The sequence below is a fragment of the Mus caroli genome, unplaced genomic scaffold, assembly GCF_978045245.1.
Source record: "Mus caroli unplaced genomic scaffold, Mus_caroli_1 scaffold_5, whole genome shotgun sequence".
Classification (NCBI taxonomy): Eukaryota; Metazoa; Chordata; class Mammalia; order Rodentia; family Muridae; genus Mus; species Mus caroli.
Genome location: NW_028227260.1, coordinates 69,952,060 through 69,980,021, shown reverse-complemented (window position 1 = coordinate 69,980,021; position 27,962 = coordinate 69,952,060). Strand labels below are relative to the sequence as shown.

Sequence of the window (27,962 nt, the reverse complement as noted above, 5' to 3'; positions counted from 1 at the left end):
AGCAACTTTTGCTTGTTCTACAAATCCTGCTACCCTGCAGATTCCCCTGTTCAGACAGAGAGTAGACTGGAAGCATAGTAAGGAATAGTGACTATTGGGAGTGTAGCTTAATAGCATGCTTGAGACCCCGCCCTACATCTAATATGTAGCACTGCAGAAGGGTATAGTGGCCTACACCTGCTCGCACTCCAGAGACAGAGAAAGAAGGGTCAGATGTTTGAGGTCATCCACACAACATAAGAAGTTTGAAGCCAGACTGAATAAGAGGCCCTGTCTCAAAACCAATAAAATATAGCTGACATAGGATACTGGATTCGTTTAGTACTTTGGGAAGATAACATTTTGATGAAAACCAGAAAGTTTCTATTTTAAGAGTTTTTATGCCACCCTCGTTGTTCACAACCTTTCTTTTGTCAACTCAAAGCATCATATCCAGCCAGTATCACTTAGTTAACTGAGAACAGGGAATACTGAGAGTTTGAAATAATCCTAAGGTATCCTGAAAATGTCTTGGCTTATTTTATAGCCTTTCCTTCTCTTAACTCAGCATCAATGACATTTTGAAAGAACGGTAAAGATGCTAAGAGTTGAGGTTAGAGATGAAAACTGGGTTGCAGGGGCGGGGCAAAAACTAATGTTGGAGGCTGGCAAGGAACTAGAAGAAGTTATCAATGGAAGTAGGAAAGAACTTGAGTGAATGGATAAGTGTGGGAGACATGGAAGAGGGGTAGCAGGAGGAAGGATTAGGATGGAGAGCCTAAGGCTGTCCTTGAAGCAGTTGTATAAGACATTTTTGCTGTTGTTATAATTGGTTTGTAAGAGTCTCTCTGTGTACCCCAGGATGATCCTGCCACCCCTTAGTGATATCATTCCTAGCTGCCCTGGGCTGTCGTGCCTTGCATGTCTCTTGTAATTAAAATGAGTTCGTATCAACTAGCCTAAAAGATTTAAGAGGAGGTCTTGCCAAGTAGCCATGACTGGCCTGAAATTTTCTATTTAGACTAGACTAGCTTCAAAGTAACAACAGTCTTCCTGCCTTTGGGATTACAAGCAAGCACCACAGCCCTGGCAAGGCCTAAACTCTGTTATCATTCCCACAAGTGTTTGTTTAAGGACTGAAATTTTACTTGGTTTGAAGGAGAATTACTGTACTAATATTTAAGTAAAATAACTAACAGCCATCCCCAGAAGCTTATTCTGGGAAGTCTGGCTTTCCATACTCCACGTATCTCCTCCTTCACCTATTCCCTGGGTTCCTTTCTGAATTACCTATCCAAATATATAAAGCAGTGCATTTTACTGCATAGGGAGAATGTTGATGATGTTAACAATGGCTCTCTTGTTTGACCTCACCTTACCTTGGGTAAGAGGTGAGTCAGAGCAACCAGGTGTCAGAAACATCTTGATTGTTTGCCAGGATGAGGGGTAAAAGTTGGTCCTGGCAGGGGTGGTTTTTGTGTTTGTTTGTTTGTTTTAACTTTTTCTTTTCTTTTTGGTTACAGTAGCTGACTCCTACCCATTCCCCGCCCACTACCCACCCCAGGAGCCTCTACTGATCAAGGACATTTTCAGTACTTGCCGCCAAGTAGCTTAGCAACTTCAAAGTTGTAGTGTTTTTGGGAAGTTAATAGAGCGAAGCTCTCCCACTTGATATGAGATGAAAGAGAGAATAATTGTGCAGGACCTGTGGGGAGACAATACAAAGGTTTGAGGATTTGAAGGAGATGAAAGCTGGCTAAGAAGCTCAGGGAACTAGTAAGGCAAGGACGGCAGTAGACAAGGGGATCAGGTTCTTCAACTTGAAGTCGGAGGCCTTTTTCTTTTTCACTAGAAGACAGCCCTATTGGGGACACGAGGAATGGCACTTCAGAGCCACTTCTGGTGAACTGGTTCTGTCAAGCGCTGCTAGTCTCAGCTGCTTTCAGCTGGTCCTAGTTGGGCGCGTCTTGGATCCACAGTGCTCCGCTTTGCTCCGCAGTGGCGCTGGTGGTGGGATAGCCTACTCTCAGCTGGGTGCTGTTAGGTTCGGTTGAGATCGACTGGGCGCCTTTGGACTCGGCAGCGCTTGGCTGAACGCCGATGCGTTCGACTTCGTTTGTCTGGGCTCGGCTAGGTGTGGCTGTGTGCCGTAGGCCACCGCTGGTTGCGTTAAGATAGGTTCGGCTGTGCGCTGCTGGGCTCGGCTGCGATCCAACTAGGTTCGGGGTGCCCTGCTGGGCTCGGCTACGTTCGGCTACATTCGGCTGTGATCCGACTAGGTTCGGTGGTGCGCGGCTGGGCTCGGCTGCGTTCGGCTTTGCACTGACTAGCTTCGGCTGTTCGCCTCTGGGCTCGGCTACGTTCGGCTGTGTCAGGCTGTGATCAGACTAGATTCGGTGGTGAGCGGCTGGGCTCGGCTGCGTTCGGCTAGGTTCGGCTGTGCACCTCTGGGCTCTGCTACGTTCGGCTGGAAGCCTCTGGGCTCGATTGTGTTTGGCTGTGCACCGCTGGGTTCGGCTAAGTTCGGCTGTGCATTGCTGGGCTTGGCTGAATGCGCTAAGGCTCCGCTAAGTTTGGCTGGAGCCTCTGGGCTCGATTGGGTTCGGCTGTGCGCTGCTGGGCTCGGCTGCGTTCGGCTGTGCACCTCTGGGCTCTGCTACGTTCGGCTGGGAGCCTCTGGGCTCGATTGTGTTTGGCTGTGCACTGCTGGGTTCGGCTAAGTTCGGCTGTGCGTTGCCGGGCTTGACTGAATGCTACTGGGCTCCGCTAAGTTTAGCAGGAGCCTCTGGGCTCCATTGGGCTCGGCTGCATTCGGCTAGGTTTGGTTGTGCGCCTACTAGGTTCGGCTGGGCGCCTCTGAGCGCCATTGTATTCCGCTGTGCGTTGCCGGGCTCTGCTATGTTCGGCTAGGTTCGGCTGTGCACCTCTGGGCTCTGCTACGTTTGGCTGGGAGCCTCTGGGCTCGATTGTGTTTGGCTGTGTACCGCTAGGTTCCGCTAAGTTCGGCTAAGTTCAGCTAGGTTCGGCCGAATGCCACTTGGCTCGGCTAAGTGTGGCTGTTGCCTCTGGGCTCGATTGGGTTCGGCAGTGCGCAGTTGGCTGAGCTCGTCTGGAGCCTCTGGGATCGATTGGGTTCGCCTGAGCATCACGGGGCTCTATTGGGTTCGCCTGAGCATCACGGGGCTCCATTGGGTTCGGCTGGGCGCCGCGGGGCTCGGCTGAGTTTGCTGGAGCCTGGGGCACCGCTGGGCGAGCCGGCGAGTCTAGCCTGCGCTCTCAGCGGGCGTGGAAGGCGGAGCACCCCCTAGCGAAACTGCGTCCCCAAACAGTGAGCAAATAGGCTCGCGCTCGAGCCTCGGAGGCTACCGGAGCACCGGAACCCGGCTGGGCGCCGCAGCAGCCAGCCTCAGGCGCCGGCGGTGACGCCGTCTTCACGCGACTGCGCGCTGACCAGCCCCGGTCTCCACGTCTCAGGTTTCGCAGAGACGCATGGGAGGGGAGCAGTCGGAGGTTTATCAAGATGGCGGAAGCGGAGGACTCTCCGGGAGAACAGGAGGCAGCGGCATCCAAGCCCCTGGTGAGTTAAGAGGACAGTGGCAGAAGGGACTGAGGGCAAGGCAGAGCTCCCGGGAAGCGAGTCGGGAAGGCGTCGGGGTCAGAGAGCCAGAGCTTCTTGGCTTTGCAGGTCCTTGGCGTCTACAACCAGCCGACACTACACCTGGTCTTTGAGTTAGCTGCATCTTCCTTCCGTTCGCTGGCCTTCTGTGCCTATCTGAGACTCTCCGCTGCCTATCCACACTCTAGGGGTTCTTTGACAGTGAGTTAAATGCTGAGCTTTGAGTGGTTTCTGAAGTATCCTCTATCACTGTCATTGATCACGACTTGTCACCAGTCATTGTGAAGTACTACACAAGTAATGAAACTGCTTCTCACAGGACGTTGTTTTATTGGTTGTAACCGGAACCTTTACTTGTCCGGTGACTCTAGGCAGCTAATTATTATTTGCAGGTTGCTTGCTATCCCCTACATGACACATATGTGTCACTAAGAGCCACCAGTACTGCTTAAGAACACAGGCTTCACAGTTAACCCCATGTGAGCTAGAGTCCATTCGCACTGAAGCTTGTGTGAGTTTGAGCATTTCGTTTCAGTGAAGGGTGTTTTTGACTCTTAAACTGAAAAGAAGGTACCTGCCTTTAAAATGACATAACTTCTATGAAGTGCCTAATACAGTCATGAGTGGAGGAGTATAAGGAAATCATTGTTACACCCTGTCGTTCTTCTTCCCCAAACAGTATTTGCTTATATACTGTTTGCTCAATAACTGCTTTCATTGCTTTTGTTTTAAATTGGCAGCGTAACAGTAGAGAACTGAACTGAGAGGCAAGGGAACTTGGTTCAAGTCCCAGCTCTCCTGCTTCCTAGCTCTATTTGTTCATCTCCTCAGCAAAAATATTTATCGAGCATCTAGAGTGTTCCAGGCAGTCTTTTAGGCACCGGGAATGAAGCTCTAAAGGAGGATATTGAATCTGGGGCTGGAGCTCAGCGGGAAAGAGAGTGCATTACATATGTAAGACCCTTTTGGTCCAATCCCCAGCACTGAAGGGATAAGGTAATTTGGGTCATCTTATGGGTCACTTGTGACCCTGAGTAAAATCTCTCTAAACCCAAGTTTAGACGTTCGGAAAATGATGAAGCTCATCACAGAATAGTGAAAAATATGTAAACTAATGCAAACATTATGCCTACTGCCACATGGTTACAGGTAACCTAGCTGTTCTTAGTTTCCCCCTCTGTAATGTCTGTGATGTGTTTAAGTATGTGTGCAAGTTTGTATGCATGCATGCGTAGACAGGGGCTTACTGTGTTAACTAGGAGTGGTTAAGAATTAGCTGTATTGCCCAATGTCTGTTGAGCTACTTTTAGTTACTACGCAAAACCTTAAATAGCCAGGCCCAACTGTAGAAAATGGTGATGTTTCTGAGACATTTTGCGGTTGTAAGCTTAATTTTTCCCCCCATCTTTTCTCAGTTTGCAGGGTTGTCTGATGTGTCAATTTCTCAGGACATTCCCATAGAAGGGGAGATTACCATCCCCTCCAGAGCTCGTGCTCAAGAACATGACAGCTCCACACTGAATGAATCCATTCGTCGGACCATTGTAAGTTAGACGAGTTGAGAGACCACTTCAGTGTTATGGGAGCGAATAGGCACTAATACTTTGAAATACTTTTGTTTGGTTCTTTGATTTTTTTTTTTTTAAATATATTTCTTCTACTGAAATGTAAGAGTCCCCCTATGAGTGAGTTGTTAGTGTTCTTGGCAAACAGAGGGGACTTCATGGTGCTTTGATCATCACAGGACATGGAGTTATTTTTGTTTTTCAGATGCGAGATCTAAAAGCTGTGGGAAGGAAATTTATGCACGTTTTATATCCAAGGAAGAGTAATGCACTGTTAAGAGACTGTGAGTATATGAGGTTTTTGAGGATTTGTTTCAAACCATTGATAGTTTATTGGTTCTGCTTATTTATAAAGCAAAGGAAAAAGTAATAATGTGGATGCTGCTGTTTTGCAGGACTAAACAGTTCTATAAATGAAATTGTTGGCAGAAGTTTAGAACAGAATTTCAGAAGTTGAGAGGCCTGACTCATAAGTTCACCAATAACTATGAACATAGAACCTGCTCACAGTTGAATTTGCTAATGTGATTTGGCTATCGTTAGGAATCCAAGGTGATTGAGATTCTCTCCAGGCCCTGATGTCACAGGCAGAATATCTTACTTGAATATTGTGTCCATGTGGAGAACAGATTGTCCATAGCTCTTTTGTTTTGTTTTGTTTTTTTTTGTTTTTTGTTTTTTGTTTTTTTGAGACAGGGTTTCTCTATATAGCCCTGGCTGTCCTGGAACTCACTTTGTAGACCAGGCTGGCTTCGAACTCAGAAATCCTCCTGCCTCTGCCTCCCGAGTGCTGGGATTAAAGGCGTGCGCTACCACGCCCGGCTGTCCATAGCTCTTAATGTGCTAGAATGGGGATTAGGAAATGAAGAAAGGGTAATTTATGACACGTGAAAAGAACAAACCTTAAAGGATATGTGAAGTAAGGGAGGGAAACAGAAAGGTTGGGAAGGCTTAGGTAAAACTTGCTGCTAGGATTCTGAGTGGAAGGTAAGTAATTAGGTAAAGATAGAAAATATGGCATATTGGTTTCTTAGCATCCTGTCTTTCCTTTCATTGTAGGGGACCTGTGGGGCCCATTGATACTTTGTGTGACGCTTGCATTGTAAGTATTTACACTTCTTCCTTATTGGAGCTTGTTTTTGTTTTGTTTTGTTTTGTTTTGTTTTGTTTTGTTTTAATGGCTTTCCAGAATTAAGAAAAAAATTGACTAGGCCTTTAGGGCGTCTTCTTTTTTTTTTAAATTTATTTATTAAGAAAGAAAAGATAAGAGTTGTAGTATGTAGGCCACACTATCCTGGAACTTTCTGTGTAGCCCAGGCTGGCCTCAAACTTGTGCTTCTACTCCAACTTCTGAGTCCTAGTGTTTCAAGTATGCACCACCACACCATAACTTAAAATTTATATTTATTGTATGCTCATTTAGATCATAATGTAGTATCACTTTCTTGTTCTTTTAATAATCACATCAAGGAAACTGGTTCACATCAAGGAAACTGGTTCTGTGCCTTGAAAAGATAGATGTTAAGAGCTCTTGAAATATATATATATATTGCTGAGTTTTAAAAGATTAACCTTAGAGCTTATGTAGTTTCACTACACTCATTTTCAGAGACAACTGTAGGCCTAAAATGAACTCACATGACATGTCTAGTGATAGTACTAGCATCAGTGGTGGGTCCCTTGCCTCCCAGCTTAGTTAATATTCTTGCCACCTGACAAGTGATAGGGATTCCTGAGAACAGAGTGCCAGCACATTCTCTGTACCCAGTGCTCAGGATTTGGAATAGAATACGCACAGCCGTAGAATACAAACGCCTCCACATACTACCAGGCAGCGTAGCCGGGTAGGACTTAATATATAACATCTTTATCCTATGTAATATGAGGTTATGGACTTTTTTATTATTATTTTTCAGGAAAAACATACCGAGTGTAAGTATTCTAAGTTCAGAATTCAAAACATTTTACATCTATTAAATTTTTAGATGCAGAATATTTAAGTGACAGTTCAGTATTTACTCAGCTTCAAAGCAAAGGTTTTTAGAAATTTTATATGTGTATATGTGTGTATGTGTGTATTATATATGTGTATATATACTGATTTTTAAAAATCAGCAATGAAATAAGTTTAAAGACTATTTCTGCTATTAAGCATGTGCTCTAAAACCTTAGTGCACGAATTAGAAATTCATAGCTGAGCATGATGCCTGTAACCCTGGCACTTAAGCTGAGGCAAGAAGATGACAGGTTAGAGGCTTAGCCTAGGCCACACAAGTAGACCTTGTTTAAAAAAAAAGAAGCAAGCTAACAGACCATCATTCAGATTTGCTAACAGCTGGAAAAGTAACCTAAGCCCCGAGAATACTGATCTGATAACTGGAAAGCCTTTACTGTCCTGCCAGCTACACCTGATGGTATTGTTGGAATGGAGGTCAGGTGTAAAAAAAAAATGTCACTTTTCACATAACTACAGCTCCCTTTTTGTTTTGCTTGGGAATGCAACCTCGTGCCTCGTACATGCTAGGTAGACACTACCACTGAGATAATCCTCAGCACACAAGTTTTCTGACTCCATCTTCCCAGGGTTGGGATTATCACCCAAACCATCTTCATAAATGCAGAGTCCTAGGTGAAGCACTCCAACTTAGAAATACTGTCAAACTAGATGTCAAGCTATCCTCCACGTATTAGGAACAACAATAAGATCTCATGCTTGTGAGATTTTATGTTTGCCCCTTAAGTTCAATAACTTCCGCTTGGACAGAGAGCTTTTAGTAAGCCAGTTAAACATTCTAGAAAGGTCAAAGTGCAACACTCCTTATAGTCTTCAGGCATTTGGGTTTTTAAATAAGGAAACCTTGCCATCTTCTGGTAGTGTTTTCCTTATACAAAGTACACATTACAGTACAGATTACGTACTGATTTCAGACGAGATACATTACAGCAGTATGGTGAGAATGCATGCCTTTCTCGATTTGTATAAAAGGTTATGTAGTTTTCACTGTTTTCTTAGGATGTTACAGAAAAGTTCCATTGATGGGAAGAATGATGGCGGAGGCCCAGAATTCGCAGAAGTATTTGTTATCATCTGGTTTGGAGCAGTTACCATCACACTGAATTCCAAACTTCTTGGCGGAAACATGTGGGTATTCATATGTACCTTTTTCCTGCTTGCTAGGTAGCACATGGGAGATTTTAGGAAAACAGTGCTATTTTGCTTTTTTTTTTTTTTTTTTAAGAAAAATTGACTTAAGGACCAAATAAAAAGTTTCTTTAAAACTCAATTGAAATAAATTTTAAAGTTCACTGATAAGCTTCAGCTTTTCTCTTTAAATTTTGAACTTATAGGCAAAATTATTCTGAGACATACATTTGGGGCGTATGGTACAACACATTCTCAAATTGGTCTCTAACTAGAATAGACTAAGAACTATATTATAGGGTCAGTGGGATACCGCTAAGAATTAGAGTAGATTATTTGATATTAGAAAATTGACATTTATGGGGACTAACGAAGGGAACAGGAAGAGAATAGAGAAAATGAAAGTATGCGATACAGGAGACTAGACCCATGAAATTACCATTAGGGTAAAGGTATAGATAGGCTAGCAGGAAGGAGGCAGTGGTGTATAGAATGTCTATAAGACATCTGTGCAATGAGCTATGTCTTATACTACTCAGTGACACTTCTGATCTGTGGATGTGTGTTTGCAGCTCTTTTTTTCAGAGTCTCTGTGTATTAGGGTACTGCATTCTTCCTTTGAACATAGCAATGCTGATCTGCCGCCTGCTGCTTTTGGCTGGACAGGGACCAATAAACTTCATGATTCGGCTTTTTGTGGTGTTGTTGATGTTCGCTTGGTCCGTGGTAGGTGAGTAACAGAACATAAAACAACCAAGATAAAACAAAGAGCTGATTAGGAACAAGGAAATTCTGCTGTCAAATGAAAGTAGTATGCATAGACTCTTCTGTTGTACATAAGTATTAAAGGTAATGGTGTCCACATTTTGTGAGCTGCCTATCTGAACTCTGAAGATGTGCAGAGTCACCAGGTATGGTGTTGTATACTTATAATCCCAGCTACTTTGGAGACTTGAGGCAAGAAGTTTGCAAGTTCAAGGCCAGCCTGGACAACTAGATCCTGTCTCAGAATGAAAATTGTATAACAAGGCTGGGAATATAGTATACTCCTCAAGGTACAGTGCTTCCTTAGCATTTATGGACCCTGGGCTCAAGCCTCTGCACCACAGAACAAAAGAATAAACAAAAAGATATAGGTAACCACATTTTTTGAGACAGAATCTCTGTGTCACTCAGATTGGCCTTGAACCCATGATCCTCCTGTCTTTGCCTCTTAAATTGTTGGGTTACTGGCCTGCACCACTCTGTCCAGCATATAGGAGTTTTCTTAATGAGTAAGATGAGTAGGCTTTTAGTGGATGGCTAGAATGATAGCATGTTAAAGAGAATTGATAGGTTACAGGCCTATAGTCCCCATAGTCCCAGGGGGCAGGTAGCAGCAGGAGTATTATGAGTTCAAAGTCAACTTTGGCTACATGGTAGGGTCAAGGCCAGTGGTTCAAGCATCAAGACCTTGTTTGAAAAAAGAATGCCAATAACAGCAGTAACAAACAGACCCCTCTCCCCCATTAACTCACAAAAATGAAGCAGTATGAGACCATTTAGCATAGGAGCAGGTAAAGTTACTCACATTTAAACCTGCTAAGCATAACTCTGTCTTTCTAGAATAGATTAAGAAACTTGCTTAAGAAGGATTTGTATCCAAATTAGCCAAAACCTTTTGAAGCTTTGGTATATGAAAGAAGCTACCCTGGGCTGTTGTAAGTTCATAAGTTTACTCTGCTTATGTGTGTTGGAACCTAGGACCTTGTCCGTGCTTAGCAAGTACTGAGATACACACTTCTGCCCTATAACTGAACTTGTATTATTCTCTGAGGAGCCACAAATAAAACGAACTTTTAGTGTACTTCTATAATCTAGATTATGCCAATGACATTAGAATCTAGTAAATATTGTAGTTCTGATAATAGGACTATATTAAATACTCCTTTTTGTTTTCTTTAGCATCTACAGCATTCCTTGCTGACAGCCAGCCTCCAAACCGAAAAGCCCTGGCAGTGTATCCTGTCTTTTTATTCTACTTTGTCATCAGTTGGATGATACTCACGTTCACACCATGAATCAGGATACACACATTCAACACCAATGAACTGAAGGCTCACCTGAAAGATAATGGTTATCAACAACAACAACTCCCACTCTTGTTCAATTGTTGGAGTATTAAAAGGGGGCCACATGCCACTGTTGTCATTTATATAAGAAACTGATATTTGCAAGGCTGTCCTTTTCCTCTTAATGTTATTCTTTTCAAATACTTGTACATACCATAGATAGTAACATGCCTCCTTAAGGCAAGATGAAGCTGTTCGTGTCAACCAGTGACTCGAGCAAGTGGGTCCACTCTAGAGATTACAAAGAGTCGGTGACCACCTTCAGCTTGGAGAATATTTGTTCAGGTGCAGCTCTTAAACACATTGCCTTATGACCATTAGAATATGCCTCTTTTCAGAAATAACAGTCTGTACCCACTTATTTTCTGTTCTCCCCCACACTCGAGAAGGCAACAACAAGAGGTTAGGAGCGAGGTCTGTAGACATGGGAAGAGAAACCGTGTTAACTAGTTTCAGATTTTGATCAGAGGTACTGCTATACTTGGTTTGTCATTTGTCTTTAAGCAAATAACATCTAAAGAATCAGCTTTTAAAATATTTTTGTATACTTCCTTTTCTGTCATGTGTAACAGCTTACATTCTAGTTTTTAATCTTTCATACAATGACAGCAGTCAAACATGCAACTTTAACGGAAGTGCTTGATGGTTTAATGGTTGAGCTTTTCTAAGTAGTAGAGGATCAGAAATCTAGGTTTATGATTTGTAATGCATATTGTCATGTGGGTACCTTCCTTTAAGGTGTAGCTTAGCTATTGCATATTTAAAAGAATCTATTGTGTACAACCCAGCCCCAGACTAGAAAGAAAGGCTACATCAGAAGTGTGCATTTAACCAAATGGACATAGAGATCCAGTGTTCTCAAGACTGGATAATGGAAGAATGCTTACATACATGATGAAGGGTTAGTTGAGTTTACAGCTGCTGCCTTTCCATAGTGGGCTCAGCAGGGTTTTTTTGTTTTTGTTTGTTTGTTTTGATTATATATGGAGGAATTTTTTTGGAGTTGGGGGCTAGGGAATAACAATTTTTTTGGTGTGTGTTTTAGACATTATTTGTAAAGCTAATTAGCTTCCCTTTAGATATGTACATTTTGCACATGTGCATCTACCTGTACTCTCAGATATTTATGCACAAGAGTGAAGGCTTTTCAGGGAACAGAACATCTAGGGCAGGCTGATTTTCAGCTAAACAGGACTCCTGTAAGATAGTAAGAACTGATACCTTCTGTATGTGTCATATTGAACTCTAACAGATGAAGATTAGGAGTCAGAAAACATTCATTGTAAATATGCAGTTACTTGTAAAGATAGAAATTTCTTATTCCATGTGTTTTATCATAGAATTTAAATATTTATTGATTTTTTTTTATTTAAAGACTACCTTCATATAAATATATAATTCTAAAAACATAATTTTTCTCATTCTCAGAGTAACCAAATGAGCAACACTAGGCCAAATGGGTTCATGGGATGAGTTACAAAGCATTGCTGAGTTTATCCTCTCTGTCCCAACCTTACTTACCTAATGGTTTGGAGGTATAGATTTCAATTCATTGTAATTTATGTTTTAAATTATAAACCTTGTGAGGATAAATCTGGTATTTCAATCTTGAAAACTTTAAAACTAACCCTAATATTTGAAATGTGTCATAAAGTATCATTTCTTTCCTGTATTGAAAATTTTAAACTTTCCCTTCAAATATCTTCCCTAAGTTGTTTCATAATCTGCCCAAGTAATTATAATAATGAAGTAACCATACTTCTCAAATTTAGTCTTTACTGGATTTTACTCAGGTGAAACATTTCCTCTGAAATTCCTAAGGCCACGAGCCGTAAGGGTTTTGGAGGGTTAAACACATTGGATATAAGGCAGCTTGATCCTGTGTGTGTTAATCTGTTGCTCTTGGGTGATTTGATGAATGGTTTTTATATGACTTAAAAGGGGAATTTAGGACTGAGGCTGTAGTTCAGTGATAGAGCATTTGCCAAGCATGCACAGTACTCTAGGTTCAATCCTTGGCATTGCCAAAAAAAAAAAAAAGTGGATAAACTGAAGGCCTAATTTCTTTTTTTTTCTGGAATTAAATGATCAGAGGATATAAATATTTTAATATATGCAAAAAATCTGTTGCTTTCCATGACAAATGAAGTCCTAACTCTGGAAGTTGTAATATAGCTTTTCCTGGCTCGCTACAAAGGCACATGGTTGACTGTAGAAATGAGGCCTGGAAGGGCAGAAGCACCCAGGGAAGGAACTCCTGTTCTAAGATGGCGCAGTTTCATGCTGCTGGTGAGTTTCAAGCTTTTGAGTATCTCTGCAGACTGTGCATGGCTATCATAGCCGACTCCGATGATCACCTGCTGCTTCCACATCTGAGACCATGACACTGTTTTACATGGCTTAGCAATAGGAAGAGTATAGACTTGATTTAATTGGGCTTCAGATTACGAAATCTCTAGTGATGACAATGTCTTTGAATGTTTTATATGTTTATAATCAGATATTGAGGGGTGTGTGTGTGTGTGTGTGTGTGTGTTTGGCTTCAAAGTTATGTAAGTTGAATTTGATCTTTTCATTGTGGGATCTTTCTTTCCTTGGGCAAAGTTACGTGGCATGAGACTGATGATAAGCATTTCACTGTTGACTCTCTTTTATAAATAGTACCCTCAAAAATGTGATTAGAAGGCTCCTAAGCCTATACTTGGAGATGTAATCTGTTGACTTACTGCATTTTAGCTGCCTGCTTATTCCTGGAGATGAAAATGAAAATTTGTCGGTTGATATTTTTGGGTACCATCAAGTCGTGTTAGTATGGTTTGAACACTGAAGTGATCTTTAACTAGACTGTTGGTTTCTATGATGGTTGGATGGAAGTAAATGTATGAATGTTGATGGATCCATGTATGTAAATTAGAGGTCCTCCTCTAGATTCTGTGTGCTTTTGTTATAAATTAGAACTGACAGGGACAATAATTTATGATTATTAATAACTAACAGTTATTGGGCATTTACTGTATACCAATTTACTATTCTAATTTTAAAAGAACTTTTGTAATGCTTTATTAAAGTCCACTTTACCATGAAAATTCATCCTTTCAAGGTGTACAATTCAGCAGTCCTTACTATCTTTACAGAATTACCCAAGCATCACCACTATCTAATTTGAGAATGTCTGTATCACTCTGCAGAGAAACAAGTCACTCCTGTTCTCTCTGCACCTTCAGTCCCTGTCGACTACCAGTCTGCTTTCTATCCATCTGGCCAGGCACTATTCTTAATGCCTGGTTCCTCCATTCTTCTACATAAAGTGCTACAATTATCATTTTACAGTAGAAAATTTAGGCACAGAAATGTAATTGCCCAAGATCTTGTATTGATGCATGCAAGTGAGTTGATGGTAAGAACACATTAGATGAAATGCAGTTTGTATTACACTCTTAGGCACATGGAATGAACACATTCCTCCCCAGAGTATGCCCCCTCTTACTCACCTTTGCACCCTGTAACTGACTGGAGGTAGATAGGTCTTTTTTGTTTTCCAGAGTAATGACCTCTGGCATCTGAGCACACACAGAAGGCAGACTTAGAAAGACAGGTTTGCGGCCCTTACTCCTCCTTGACCCCCCCCCCTTTCCTCTCTTCACACACACACAATCTATCTTTCTTTAAGCTTGAAGAGTCAAACTACTTAAAATTTTTCCATTTCACATTTACCACATAGGGTACTGGGTCTATTTCTAAGACTTAAGATCAAAGTCATTCAAGTACTGAATGCTTTTCTATTTGGATAGATGTGATGAGAATAAAGATTTTGCCTTAATAAAGCTTGTTCGTTTCTGGTCTTTGGTACTCTACTCTAGTCCTGATCTTTCCTATGAGCAATAAACCTGTGCAAAGAAACCTGTAAAATGGTTTGTGGATGTTATATGTGCCAATAAATCCATTAGAAAGAGGTAAATTTGTGTCTGCCTTTGTACTGAAGGCACAGAAATATTTGCACTATATTCATGGAAGGTGATATCAAATGTGTTGAATTGTGTGGAACAAGTTTCAAAGGAAAATCTTTATTGAGCAAATAAGGTATGCCAAGACCCTTATTGGTCCTTAATACATTGTATCTCCTCTATTCACGCCATTTTTGTAATCAAAAGTGTTCCAAGCCCATAAGAACAACTGGGACATCAAAGAGTGGAGCAAATAGTAATTGGAAACTAAGGAAGTATAAAGGTAGAGTTTACGGTGCTTACAGTGCTAGGAAGTCGAGTGCTTTCAGTAGAATATCTTGCTCAAAGTGGCTTTAAAGCAATACATAAGGACATGGAGATTAATGGAATTAAGACAACAGTAGGTGTAAAGGGGTGTCCCTGTGTTTATAATTTAGAAGCCCAAAGCCTAGAAGACTGCATGCTTCTGAGAACGGCTGAGTAGGTACTGCCTCTGGATGTCAAAGTGATATCTTTTGGATGACCCCAAATACAAGCCTGCAAGGTAGTGTAGTCATAGCCTACCAGTGTCATTAGTGTCAAAGGAACATGGGATCTTGGACCATCTTGAGAAAAATGCTAAAGGGCAAGAGTGAAGAATTAGAAGTATAAATGGTAAATGAGGTTTAAATAAGCCACTGTGGGTTTCACATATTATTTACATCTAACATTTATTTCTGTAAAGGTATTACCATCTTAGAGTGAGGGCTTTGTGAATGCTAAGTGAGTGCTATACCACTGAGCTATATCCCTAGCCCTTGGCTTTTTTGAGGCAGGGTCTTACCACATAACAGAGTAGCATTCTTTGCCTTGACCTCCTGAGTATTGGGATTACAGGGCATGTACACCACAAAGTACAACTCATAAGGAGGATGTTCTGATTCAAGCCTTGGCCCATCCAAAGGCTTGTTGAAGTACTGACATGCCACACCCAAGGCCACACAAATACTAAGTGATAAAGCTGCTACTTGAAGCCAGGCCTACTTGGCTCCGGAGAGCAATTCAGCGAGAATTGGTTGAATATGAGCTGCATGTAATAGAAAAACCAGAAACAGGTGACTTAAGTAAAATTAAGACTTATTTCTCATCTGAAAACAATGTCTAGCGCTAGAGAGAGGGCTACATGAATAAGAGCACATGTGGCGGCCAGGCGGTGGTAGCGCACGCCTTTAATCCCAGCACTTGGGAGGCAGAGGCAGGAGGATTTCTGAGTTCGAGGCCAGCCTAGTCTACAAAGTGAGTTCTAGGACAGCCAGGGCTATACAGAGAAACCCTGTCTGGAAAAAAAAAAAAAAAACAAAAACAACAACAAAAAAGAAATGTAAAGATGACAAATTACAAACAGCTCTAGTAGTTTCCTAGTACCATCCAGAACCCCAGATTTCAAATTTCATGTCATTTTCAATTTCCCTCCTAAATGTGGCATGGACCAAAATTGCTACAGGAGCCCAATTCATTGTACCTGCACAGCAGTTAGAATTTAGACATACAAGACAAGCAGGCAGCTTTGTGTGGCTGAGTTGTCTACCAGCTACCTTTGTAGAAGATGACAGCTTCTGTTTGCTAAGGAGATTTATCTGGGGCATGTAGCTGCAGAGATAGGCTAGGAAATGCACTCTTGACTATGTGCATCACTGCCCCAAATCAAGTTGGAGTGCTGCTGTTAGGGACTGGATAGTCATTAACAGCAGGTACTCTCCATCACAGTGCTTCTCTTAGTTCAATTTTAAGGGTAACTTTTTTAGAGAGAGGGGACTGCCAGTATTTAGACTGAGTTCATCGCATATGCTAGGCAAGCACTCCACCATTGGAGCTACATTCTCACCCTTATAAATGAGCTCAATTTTGGAAATAGGATTATCTTTTTATTTTTTAAATCTTTCAAAATTGCACACGCCCGTGATACATTTTGATCATATCCCCCTACATTATCGTCAGCCCCTTCTCCCATCAAACTCTTCTTAACAAGACCTCCTTCGGCCCCCACATCTTTTTGTATGTGTGTGCTCCTCTGCATTTAACTGGGATTGCTTCCATGAGCATGAAGTGGATGTTCCTTGAGCAAGAGCAATTTACTAGTGGTTAAATGAGAGGATGACTTTTCAGGGATGGTTAAAGCCTTATGAGACCCTCCAATCCACAATGGATCGGTGATGGAGCCAGTCCTGTGCATGAGCCAACTGCTGCTCTGACAGGCTTTTACAAGACATTTTTCCTCTCTACAGTTCCTCCGACCCTAGAGGTATCTAAAACTTGATGGCTGACCTAGGACTGAATCACTGAGACTTTAAGACTTGTGTTTGCTTTCATTTTTCCTTTTATTGCTTTCTTTCCTTTTGCCCCCTTTTGTGAAACAGAGTCTCATTGTTTAGCCCAGGCTTTCCTCAAATGTACAGACCTTCTGTGTGTCCGGGTTACAGTCATAGGCCACCACACTTTGCTAGAGATAGACCCATGTGGCCAAGCATGCACCCACAACAGTCTGAAGGCCACCCAGGAGAGCTACTGCAATCAGGCCAACAGGTAACAAGTGTACATGCCCCTCTGAAGAACACATAGTCTGAAGACTACACAGGAGGTCTGCTGTATCAGAGTCACAGTCCTCCTAGGAGACCTGCAGCAATCCAGGAACACAAGAGGCAGGCTCAAGACAGAGAAACCAAGACTAGCTAACACCAGAGATAACCAGATGGCAAGAGAAAAGTACAAGACCATAAACAACAAAAGCCAATATAGTTTGGCTCATCAGAACCCATTTCTCACACAACAACAAGCCCTGGATACACCAACAACCTGAAAGTCAGGAACGTGACCTAAAATCCTATTTCCTGAAGATAATGCAGTCCTTTAAAGAGGATATAATAACTCCCTGAAAGAAAGACAAGAAAACATAGGTAAACAGCTAGAAGCTCTTAAAGAGGAAACAAATAAATACCTTAAAGAAATACAGAAAAACACAAAGAGATGAAGGAACTGAACAAAGTGGTCCACCTAAAAGTAGAAGTAGAAAAAAATAAAGAAAACACAAATGGAGGTAACCCTGGGAATGAAAAACCTAGGAAAGAAGTCAGGAACTACAGACGAAAGCATTACCAATAGAATACAAGCGACAGAAGAGAGAATCTCAATCTTTCATTTTTTGCTGGTTCATATTTCTAGCAAAATTTCAATTCTGTGTGAAGAACATGTATCTGCTGGCAATGAATTTTTCTTAGTTTCAATTGTAGCATATACATGAGAATATTTTTACTTAATTTCTAAGCCATATTTCTGCCTAATAAACAACCCAAAGATGACAATCATCTTTTATCAGCACTTTTGAATATTATGCCCTTCTTGTGTAACCGGTATGCTTCTGTTAGGAATGTGCCCCATTCTCTGGTTGATTTCAGATATGTTTTCTCGTCGATGCTGTCCCATAGTCTTACTATTATGTGTTTAGGCATGGATGCTTGCTGAGGCTTAATAATAAAGTTGTACAGCTAAGACACCAAGATAGGCCTTGAACTTGAGATCTCTCTTCTCCAGTGAGCCACTGCACACCTTTCACAAGGCTCTGGAAGAGTGGTGGTATTTCGTTTACAGTTCTCTAGATCAATCAGAGCCAAGGCCTTGTACATGCTAGGCAAACATTCTACTACAGAAATATACCCTAACCCCCTCCCCCAATCCCCTTCTTTTGAGACAAGGTCTCTGGGCTGGCCTCAAATTCCTGATCGTCCTGCTTCAGTCTCCCAAGTTCTGGGGAACTTGTAGGTTTCAGACTTTCACCAAGTTCTGGGATATTTTTTTTTCTTAGCTATTGCTTTTTCAAACAAACAAACTTTCATTTCACCCTTCTTTTCTTCCAAGTCTAAAGGCAAGAGTGTTACGGCTTTCAACCTTGTCCTGCTATTGTTTGAGATTCTGTTAATTTCTAGTTTTCTTTCTCTGCATGCTTCAGACTATTTGCTTGATTTGCCCTTGCTCTGGGCTTCAATACTGCTCAATGTATCCCTATTGCTAATCCTGTCTTTATTTTAGATTGTAGTATGTTGTTCATTCTAGACATATTTAGCTTTGCTTTGTTAAAATAGTGTCACTTGGTCCACCTTCTAAAGAAGTTCTAAAAGGTATGGAGGTTCAGTTTTTTTAAAAGCACTAACAATATAATTACTATATGACTTTACTTCTGGATATATTCATGAAGGTCATATCACAGATGTAGGTCACATGCACAGTTATAATGCTGCTATGCATATACCCAAGTTATAGAATCAGTCTAGGGTATCAATGAATGAGTGGGATGGAGGCAACTGGAAATCATATTAAACAAAATAATTCAGGTGAAAAAAGACAAATGCACCACTATGTCTAATGAATACACATCAATAAAGCACTGGAGAAGCTGCATGTCATTAAGGAGGGGTGGGGCCATACGCCTGGAATGCTGGGGACTGGGGAAGCTGAGGTAGAAGGATCACGGTAGTTTGAAGCTAGCCTGGGCCACGAAGGAAATCCCTATCTACAAACAAATTAATCATTGCATTTCACAATATAAACATTTATTAAACCAGCATATTTTTCTGATAATAGTTCACCTTTAATGCTTTATGTATTGTTAAAATAGAATTTTGTTTGTTTGTTTGTTTGTTTGTTTTGTTTTGTTTTTCGAGACAGAGTTTCCCTGAATAGCCCTGGCTGTCCTGGAACTCACTTTGTTAGACCAGGCTGGCCTCGAACTCATAAATCTGCCTGCCTCTGCCTCCTGAGTGCTGGGATTAAAGGCGTGCACCACCACGCCCGGCTTTAAAATAGATTTTTTAAAGGACTTAAATCAAGTTATTTTTTTGTCAGCTTAGCAAGAATTGTGCTATTGGGGTATTGATATCTTTGGATTTTTTTCTCCTTGTAAGTTAAAGTTCGTCATAAACACAGTAATTTGGGGAAGTATCTTGAACATTTGAAATAATATCATTTCCTCTTTAAACTTTAAAGAGAGTGTTTATAGCTTTTGTTTCCACAAGCAATTGGGCAGGTAGGCTCTGACCTGCAAGTGGGCTGCAGTCTCTGGGACCATTGTTTTCAATAGCCGCACTATTCAAAGCTGCCCAGGCTGGCGCCACCCAGTGGGCAATATGAGACTTTGCAGTGTCCTTTTCCTTCCAATCTTTTTTTTTTTTTTTTGACATTTTCTTTATTTACATTTCAAATGTTATCCCCTTTCCAGGTTTCCCCTCCGAAAACCCCCTATTCCATCCACCTCCCCCTGCTCATCCACCCACCCACTCCTGCCTCCCTGCTCTGGCATTCCCCTACACTGGGGCATCGAGCCTTCACAGGACCAAGGGCCTCTCCTCCCATTGATGCCGGACAAGGCCATCCTCTGCTACATATGCAGCTGGAGCCATGAGTCCCTCCATGTGTACTCCTTGGTTGGTAGTTTAAAAGGCAAGTGCCACACGTTCTTTCATATGTAAACCTCAAAAAGCACACTTGGAATATTACTAACGACTAAAAAGGGTACAGAGTAGGGTAAAGATGGAGAAATAGACGTTGAATTCGATTAGCACATGCTGTATGCATGCATGGCAACATCACAACCCACCATGGTATTTTTAATATTAGTGTTAATAGGTATTAGATTAAAAAATCTGTTTTGTGTTAGTTTGAGTCAAATCCATGCACATTCTGCTTGACCAATACGTACGTGTAAGGGTCCATGACTATCTTTTAAGATATCCCCTTGAGCTGCCTGACCAGGAGTACTCTGGCTGCTTCAGCCAGAAAGCAAGGACCTCAGGAAGCCTGCTCTGCCATCTACTGCATGAATCTGCTCACATTTTAGCTAAGTCGAATGAGGATAAAGTGAGGTGAAAATGCCACCAGCACATGCAGGGCCATGGCAGTTCCATCTGGAGATGAATTCTTTGCTTCCTCCAGTGTTTTCCTTTTGCATCCCAAGGGATAAGGATGCTGCTCTTGGCACTGATGCACAGGGATGCATGGGATCTGGGGTACCAGAGAATGAGAAGGCAAAAAGAAGAAGGAAACAAGTGGGTAGAAAGTATTCTCATTCTCTTTAGCACATTAAGAGACCTCCTTTTCAGCTCCTCGTATGGGAATTGGAGGGCTTCGCCAGACAGCCTCTAGAACTGATCTCCCTTTTCATGTGGCACCCTATTGAATTCAAGCTGGATTCAGAGCATGGCCCTGAGACGAGTAGGCTCACCAGTGGTGAGTACTTTGAATTCCAATATTTCCTAATCCTCCCAGTACTCTGCTTTTCCAGCGTCTTCAAATCTATCAGATTTCTGAACGGCACTCAGTGAGACAGCTGACTGAGACTCCAACCATCTTAAGGAGTGTTTGTTTGTTTGTTTGCTTGCTTCCTTGGGATTCTGGAAACAGAGCCCAGGGACTTACACGAGCTCAGTGAACATTCCACCACTGAGTTATATTCCTAATCCTTAGTAATTCTTTTTTTTTTTTAATGACAGTAATACGGTGGCGGGGGGGGGTACGGTGGCGGGGGAGGGTAGGGGGAGTTTCTGTGCTACAGAAGCAGGCCTAGTTTGCAGAAGGCCCTAGTTCAATCCCTGGCATTCCCAGCAAATCATTGAATCAATAAATGTAACAAACCAGCTGTGTTCTCACAGTCACAAGTGCTGTCTTTTTCAGTTACTGACAACATAACATCTGGATTATTTCCCTGAAGACCAAGTTATGTTCCCTTGGCAAATCTCTAGGATAGTAGGGGTGAGTGAGCTATGAAACAAGGTGGTCAAATTCTGAGAGCAAGACTCGTAGGATATTTCTCCTCTTTTTAAAACCAAGCTATTCTTGATTCAACTGAACTCCTGTGAAGGAGTTCGCTATATCCCTCTAGATGCACAGAGGTACAGCCCGGGCTAAGTGACGTAAATACCTGCCAATGCTCTACTAATCCCTGGTCTATTTTGAACTCGTGAAAGCCCACTGGTGTGGCCCCAGGTTTCAGAATCCCACAGGACCATTTTGAGCAAGTCATATCACCTCTCTGTGCCCCTGTGTCTTTAAAATGTGTTTCTAAGGAGTAGACTGGTGAGATGTTCAGTGGGTAAAGGGGTCCGATGTCAAAGCCTAAAGACCTGCATTTGATCCCTGGGCCCCACATGAGAGAGGGAGACAACTGATTCCTGAATGTTATCATCGGACTTCCACATGCAGGATATGGCACACGCGTCCCACACACATACATGTACACACCAACAAAATAAGTATAAAAATACATTTAAGTTGGGAGAGGGGATAATCTGAGAACTTGGAGGGGTAAAAATGTGTGTGTGTGTGTGTGTGTGTGTGTGTGTGTGTGTGTGTGTGTGTATAGGTAGCTGAGAGTTCTACATCCAGATTCACAGGTAGCAAAGCCCATCCCTAAGTGATACACTTCCTACAAGGCCACATGATCAATAATGCCAGTCCCTGTAAACTTATGGGGGCCATTTTCATTTGGATCACCATAATTCTTTTGAGCCATATATTCCGTACATATGAAAGCAATCGCAAACTGGTACAACCACTCTGGAAATAGGAAATAGATCTACCTGAAGACCCAGCTACAGAACTCTTGGGAATATACCCAAAAGATGCCCCACCATACCACAGGGGCACAGGCTCCACTATGTGCATATTGGCCTTATCTCTGTGATAGTCAGAAGCTGGAAACAACCCAGTTGTCCCACCACGGAAGAATGAATACAGAAAATGTGGTTCATTTACACAATGGAATACTACTCAGCTATTAAGAATGAGGATACCCTGAGTTTTGCAGGCAAATGAATGGAACTAGAAAATATCATCCTGAATGGGGTAACTCAGACCCAAAAGGACATCCATGGTATGTACTCACTAATAAGTGGATATTAGCCAAAAAAGTACAGGCTACATAGGATACAATCCACAGAACTCAAGAAGATTAAGAAGCAGAAGGGCCCAAGTGAGGATGCTTCTTCAATTCCACTTGAGAGGAAGAAGAAAGCAATCACAGGGAAGGGGCAGAGAGAGGGACCTAGATGGGAGAGGGAACGGGGAAGGGAAAATGACAACTTGGTCAGGTATGGGGGTAAGAAACAGGAAAGAAGCCCCGAGGGCCAGCAGAAAGAATAAAAATATGCAACCTCGGGAAGGAGGTTTGGGGGGACCCTCTAGAATGTACCATAGACTTTGAAGGTGAGAGACTCTCAGGACTCAGAGGGAGGGACCTTAGATGAAATGCCCAAAAGTGGGGAGAGAGAACTTATAGAGCCCACCTCCAGTAGAAAGACAGGGCATCAAATGGAGGGATGGGGCTGCCATCCCACAGTCAAACACTCTGACCCAGAATTGTTCCTTTCAAAAAAAAAACTTCAGGGACAAAAATGGAGAAGAGACTGAGGGAAAGGAGGTCCAGTGACTGGCCCAAATTGGGATCTAGCTTAAGGGGAGGCTCCAAGGCCTGACACTATTACTGATGCTATGGCATGCTTACAGATAAGAGTTTAGCATGGCTGCTCTCTGAGAGGCCCAACAAGCAGCTGAACAAGTCAGATGCAGATACACCCAACCAATGGACAGACACCAGGGACCCCTGTGGTTGAATTAGGGAAAAGCTGGAAGAAGCTGAGGAGGAGGGTGACCCCATAGGAAGACCAGCAGTTTCAACTAACCTGGATCCAGGAGAACTCTCAGACACTGAGCCACCAATCAAACAGCATACACTAGCTGATTCGAGTCTACTGACACATACATATACATCAGAGAACTGCCTGGTCTGGCCTCAATGGGAAAAGATATGTTTAACCCTTGAGAGACTTTAGGTCCCAGGGAGTGGGGAGGCCTTGTGAAGTGGGGGTAAGGTGGGGACATCCTCTTGGAGATAGAGGAGGAGGTATGAGATGAGGAATTGTGGGAGGGTGGACGCGGAGGGAGGTAATAACTGGACTGTAAAAAAAATTAAAAATAATTTACTGTAGTTTCATGAGTCTTACCTAGGCTGGTGTATGCAAAATACTTGATGTAGAGACCCACATCTGGCGAAATTGGCACTTGGTATAAATGAGCTATCTTCTGGGGGAGAGAACAAAGACTGCTGAAAATTACTCTTCAAGGACATCGTGTCATCTGACTTTTCCTATCTGCTCCGGCAACCTTCAGTCCTACCCAAGTTGAAAGCTCTACTGACTTTGTGGTTTGGGTTTTGTTGCTGTTTATTTTCTTCTGTTGTTGCTTTGAGATAGGGTCTTGCTCTGTGGTGTAGGCTGGCCTACGGCTCCCGAACGCTGAAGTCATGGGCATGAACTACCTACCATACCTGGCTCTACTGAGTCATGAAAATTATTAAAGTGTCTCAATGAAAACAGTTTCTCTGACTGAGCCTTACTTTTTCCCTATTTAGATTAGAGAACTCTGTAGACCTTCTCTGGCTATAACATCTGGGAGAACAGGAGACTATGGTAATTTACCAACAGCAGGAGCATTGGCACACACTCTCAATTCCAGCACTGAAGAGATAGAGAGGTAGGAGGATTGCAAGTCTGTGGGTAACCTTGGATACATAGTGAAGTGTCTATCCAACTAACTAACTAAATAAATAAATAAGCCCCTCTGCTGCAAATTTTGTTTGATGCTCCTCCTTTCAAAAAGGTAGAATCTAAATTCAATTTTCCTTCAGACTTGCTCCTAATAAGCATAGAAACCTGATGTGACATTAGGCAGTTTGGAAGATTAGGTTCTTAGAAGCAGGCTTCCTTGTTTTGAGCTTTCTTTTTTACAAGGAAGTCACTGGCCATGTAATGGCGACACTACCATAATATAGCTTGAGGACAGGGTTTTGTGGTGAGGTCGTAAGTCTTCTGTCCACAGCATGGAAAGGAGTCCCTCTGGAAGCAGACCGTCCATCACCATTCAAGCTTGAGATGACCACCGAGTTGGTTCTATCTCAAGTGCAGCCACATGATAGGTCCTTAACCATAATTCCCAGCTGAACCACTCCCAAATCCTTAACTGACAGAAATTGTCAGATAACAAACAATTACAATTTTTAGTGATGGTGGAGCTCGTGGTAGGATGCTTGTATAACATGAACCACTGAATAAGGTCCAGCCAGGCCCTCAATTAAATTTACAGTACTAAGAAAAAAAAATACAAGCATCAGGTGGTTAATACGAGCTCTGTGGTTAGGAGCATTTTCTGCTCTTGCAGAGGATCTAGGTTCACAGCGCCTACCTGGCAGCTCACAACCATCCATAAGTCTACTTCCAGGGGGATCTGAGGCTCTTGTTGGGCTTCTGTGGGTACCAGGCATGCACAGGGTACACGCACACTCAGGTAAAACACTCATAGATATACAATAAATAAATCTTTAAAAAATACCACAAAACAACTAGGTTTGTTGTATTTGAATTTTGGAGACATCTCTTACATCTTACACAGTAGTAGTAATCTAGAACTACCTGGAAGTGGGATGCTATAATAATAAACATCTACAATTTTGAGACTAGTTGAAGAATTAGGCAGTTGGCAGAAGCTGGGCTAATGAATGGTTATATTTTCTTGAGCATATTGTTAGTAGTAGTCTGAGCTTTGAGGAGACTGCCAATAAGGGTACAGATATAGGCAGAAAAAAAAACTAGTTAATGAAAAACAAGGGAATGCTGTGTTACTTAGTAACTGGAAGTTTAGCATCCTTAGCTGAAACTTTTTGAAAAGGAGGAAATGTGTCTGATGAGATGGATGGTCCAGCTAGAGAAACGTCCTGCCAACTGCCTACAAGGTGCTGCCTGCTTTCTTCCCACTGCAGATAGCAAACTATGCAAGGACAGAGAGAACACCAATGGAGGACCATGCAGCTGGGAGTATGGATACACTGTCTCTGAAGATGCATTCCTAGATCCTCCACGTGGTGAACAGTGCTAAAATAAGAAATGGCTTTGAAACAAACATCAAATCCAGGGCACTCTCAGGAAGATGTGGCCTAAAACTAAAGCCAAAGGTCGGACTGTAAAATCTTTACCACTAAACCCATAAGAGGATCCAAGGTTGTGGCTCTAAGACTCAAGTCAGTTGGGTACTTAAGAAGCTTAAAGCCATTGTTCTTCAGTGATATCTGCCAAAGCCTCAGGTGAGGAGGGATTTAGCTCAAAGATTTTTTTTTTCCGGTGAAGCTTTGGTGTAATAGACTAAACCTTAATGTGATTCACAGAGTTTTAAAGACAGCTATACTTAGAAAATTGTTCCAGCATGGACTAAAACGGATAGAGACTGTATAAAAAAAGAAGAGACCATGGGCTGCTCAAACTGGTGAGACTAAAGCTGAAATAATCACATGCTGTTGCAAACACGGATGCTTTTTTGCTTGGAAAGGAAAGATGAGCCAGAGGATGTACCCGAGAGCCCAGGGACCAGAATCAGGCGCCGTGGCTAATTATTTCCAGGCAGAAGAAGTACAACCTGAGCCAGGACCTTTCCATATTTCCTCAGGGGGTGTTCAGAATCATTCTCCTTTTAAAAAGTACTTTATTTTATTTATGTACGACTATGCATACTGCATATGTCTGGGGGTACACAGAAGCCAGAAGAAGGCATCACATCCTCCAGAAGTGGACTCATGGGCAGTTCTGAGCTGTCTGATGTGGGTGGTGGGCACTGAAGTCAGGTCTTCTGCAAGAGCTGCAATAGCTTTTCTTTCCAGACACACAGTGCTTCCTTCCTTCCTTCCTTCCTTCCTTCCTTCCTTCCTTCCTTCTTTCTTTTCTTTTCTTTTCTTTTCTTTTCTTTTCTTTTCTTTTCTTTTCTTTTCTTTTCTTTTCTTTTCTTTTCTGTGTGTGCCTGGCCCACCATTTGGGGGTAGTGGAGGTGAAGTCCAGGATGTTGTACATTCTAGGCAACTGAACTACATCCCCAGTCCTTTTTCTAGGGCAAGATCTCACCATATACTTCTGGCTGACCTTTAACTCAAGGCCATCCTCCCTGATTCTGGGATCACAGGTGTGTTCTGCTATGCCCACTTCTCCACCCCATTTTTGTTCAATAATAGTCAGTGAAGTTATCCTCTGTCTTGGGGCTGATAATTTGTTCATAGGTCATCAGGTTGAGATTTCTACTTAAAATTTACTTAAAGAGGAGAGCCGTGTGTGTGTGTGTGTGTTTGTGTGTGTGTGTGTGTGTGTGTGTGTGTGTGTGTGTACCTTGCTGGAGATGACGAAAATCTTTGAACTGCTGCTGTGATTGGAGGACTGCAATAGTTTAGAAACATGTCTGTACTTTCCTTTCTATTTCTTTCTTCATAAGGCAGATGCAGATTTCTCCTCACTTGGAAGTGAGCACTTGTTTTGTTTTTGTTTTTATTTGTGTTTTTGTTTTTTTAGATTCATTTATTTATTTTTATATATGTGAGTACACTTGCTGTCTTCAGACACACTAGAAGAGTGCATCAGATCTTATTACAGATGGTTGTGAGCCACCATGTGGTTTCTGGGAATTGAACTCAGGACCTCTGGAAGAGCAGTCACTGCTCCTAACCACTGAGCCATCTCTCCAGCCCGGAAGTAACATCTTGTAACATCTTGCTTCTGATGTGTCTGGTAAAGACAGACTGGGTAACCTGTTTAACCGTGATTTCAGAGAACAGGTCATAGAGATTGCCATGCAGGCTGCTCTGTACTCTGCATTAGATGTTTCACTCCAGGAGAAGTTTTGTTAGTGGTGGTCATGGTGGTGGTGGTTTGTTTGAGACAGGGTTTTATTCCATAACCCAGGCTGCTATAGAATTTTTTTTCAGTCTTTCATGTGATTTTATTTTCTCCCTTCAACCATAATAATATGATATCCAAATTTTATCTTAACTGGTGGGTCTCTAAACACAGGCTTATCCATCCCACTTACAGGCAAGGCAAATGCTGCTTCTTGAAATGGCCCCACCATGGATCCTCTATGATCATCCAACCCAAGTCACCCCCTTGTCTGGCTTTATCTTCACTGTATTGTGTGGCCACTTCACTGAATCTCATCCCAGACTTTAACTTTTCCATGGCTTCCATGATTTTTCCATGTTTTTCACACAGAATGTGTCTGACCTTTACTGCATTGCCACCACCTTTAGGACCCTGAGACTTCTTGTCAGCACTGTCACTCCCAGAGGCTGCACCTCTGTGAAGGGTTGAAGTTTCCTGGCAACAATCATTTGGCTTGGCCATTATGGAAGCAGATCCTCCAGTCCCATTCAAGCCTATAGCCCTTGCCAAAATCCTCACTCCAGCATGCAAGTAGCGTGAGTTATAACTTCCCACCTAAGCCGCTCCTGATTTTTGCCCCATAAAATGGTTTGTAAAGATATTTTGATTTAGGGGGTCATCTGTTTTCATCCAGTAATACATACTGAATATGGCTGAAGTGGGGTCAAAGGGATATTTCAATACTCCACTGCAGCTCGGCTGGCAAATCCCTTCTTCCTCCAAGTGCCCTGGTGCCTCTGTGGCTATGCCCAAATGGTTTTGGATGAAGTACTCTTTGACACTTAGTTGAAAGGCTCTACAGACACCAGGTCTTAAAGTTCTTAGAGAGGATGAA

General features: G+C 42.3%; 1 protein-coding gene and 1 pseudogene across 2 annotated transcripts; one reads left to right on the top strand and one right to left on the bottom strand.

The window, feature by feature from the left end:
* The first annotated feature begins 2,280 nt into the window (after positions 1–2,280).
* On the top strand, positions 2,281–14,237 carry Yipf6 (Yip1 domain family member 6). Of its 2 annotated transcripts, none has more exons than XM_085838102.1 (7): positions 2,281–3,556; positions 5,011–5,139; positions 5,366–5,444; positions 6,220–6,262; positions 8,156–8,302; positions 8,875–9,032; positions 10,247–14,237. In XM_085838102.1, the coding sequence occupies exons 1-7, from the start codon at positions 3,500–3,502 to the stop codon at positions 10,360–10,362; spliced, it is 729 nt and encodes a 242-aa protein (XP_085694228.1). In that variant the 5' UTR covers positions 2,281–3,499; the 3' UTR covers positions 10,363–14,237. The 2 variants fall into 2 exon arrangements, with proteins under 2 accessions (XP_085694228.1, XP_021009561.1); XM_021153902.3 differs by having other exon boundaries at positions 2,396–3,556; positions 8,174–8,302.
* Positions 14,238–27,188: 12,951 nt separating this feature from the next.
* On the bottom strand, positions 27,189–27,433 carry LOC115030077 (peptidyl-prolyl cis-trans isomerase NIMA-interacting 4 pseudogene; annotated as a pseudogene).
* Positions 27,434–27,962: the final 529 nt, after the last annotated feature.

Bases quoted from the DNA above. Each gene is read 5' to 3' on its own strand.
- Yipf6 (XM_085838102.1), top strand. From the start codon at position 3,500: ATGGCGGAAGCGGAGGACTCTCCGGGAGAACAGGAGGCAGCGGCATCC. The intron at 8,303-8,874 runs GTGGGTATTCAT...GTGTGTTTGCAG, and splicing joins AAACTTCTTGGCGGAAACAT to CTCTTTTTTTCAGAGTCTCT. The intron at 9,033-10,246 runs GTGAGTAACAGA...TGTTTTCTTTAG, and splicing joins GTTCGCTTGGTCCGTGGTAG to CATCTACAGCATTCCTTGCT.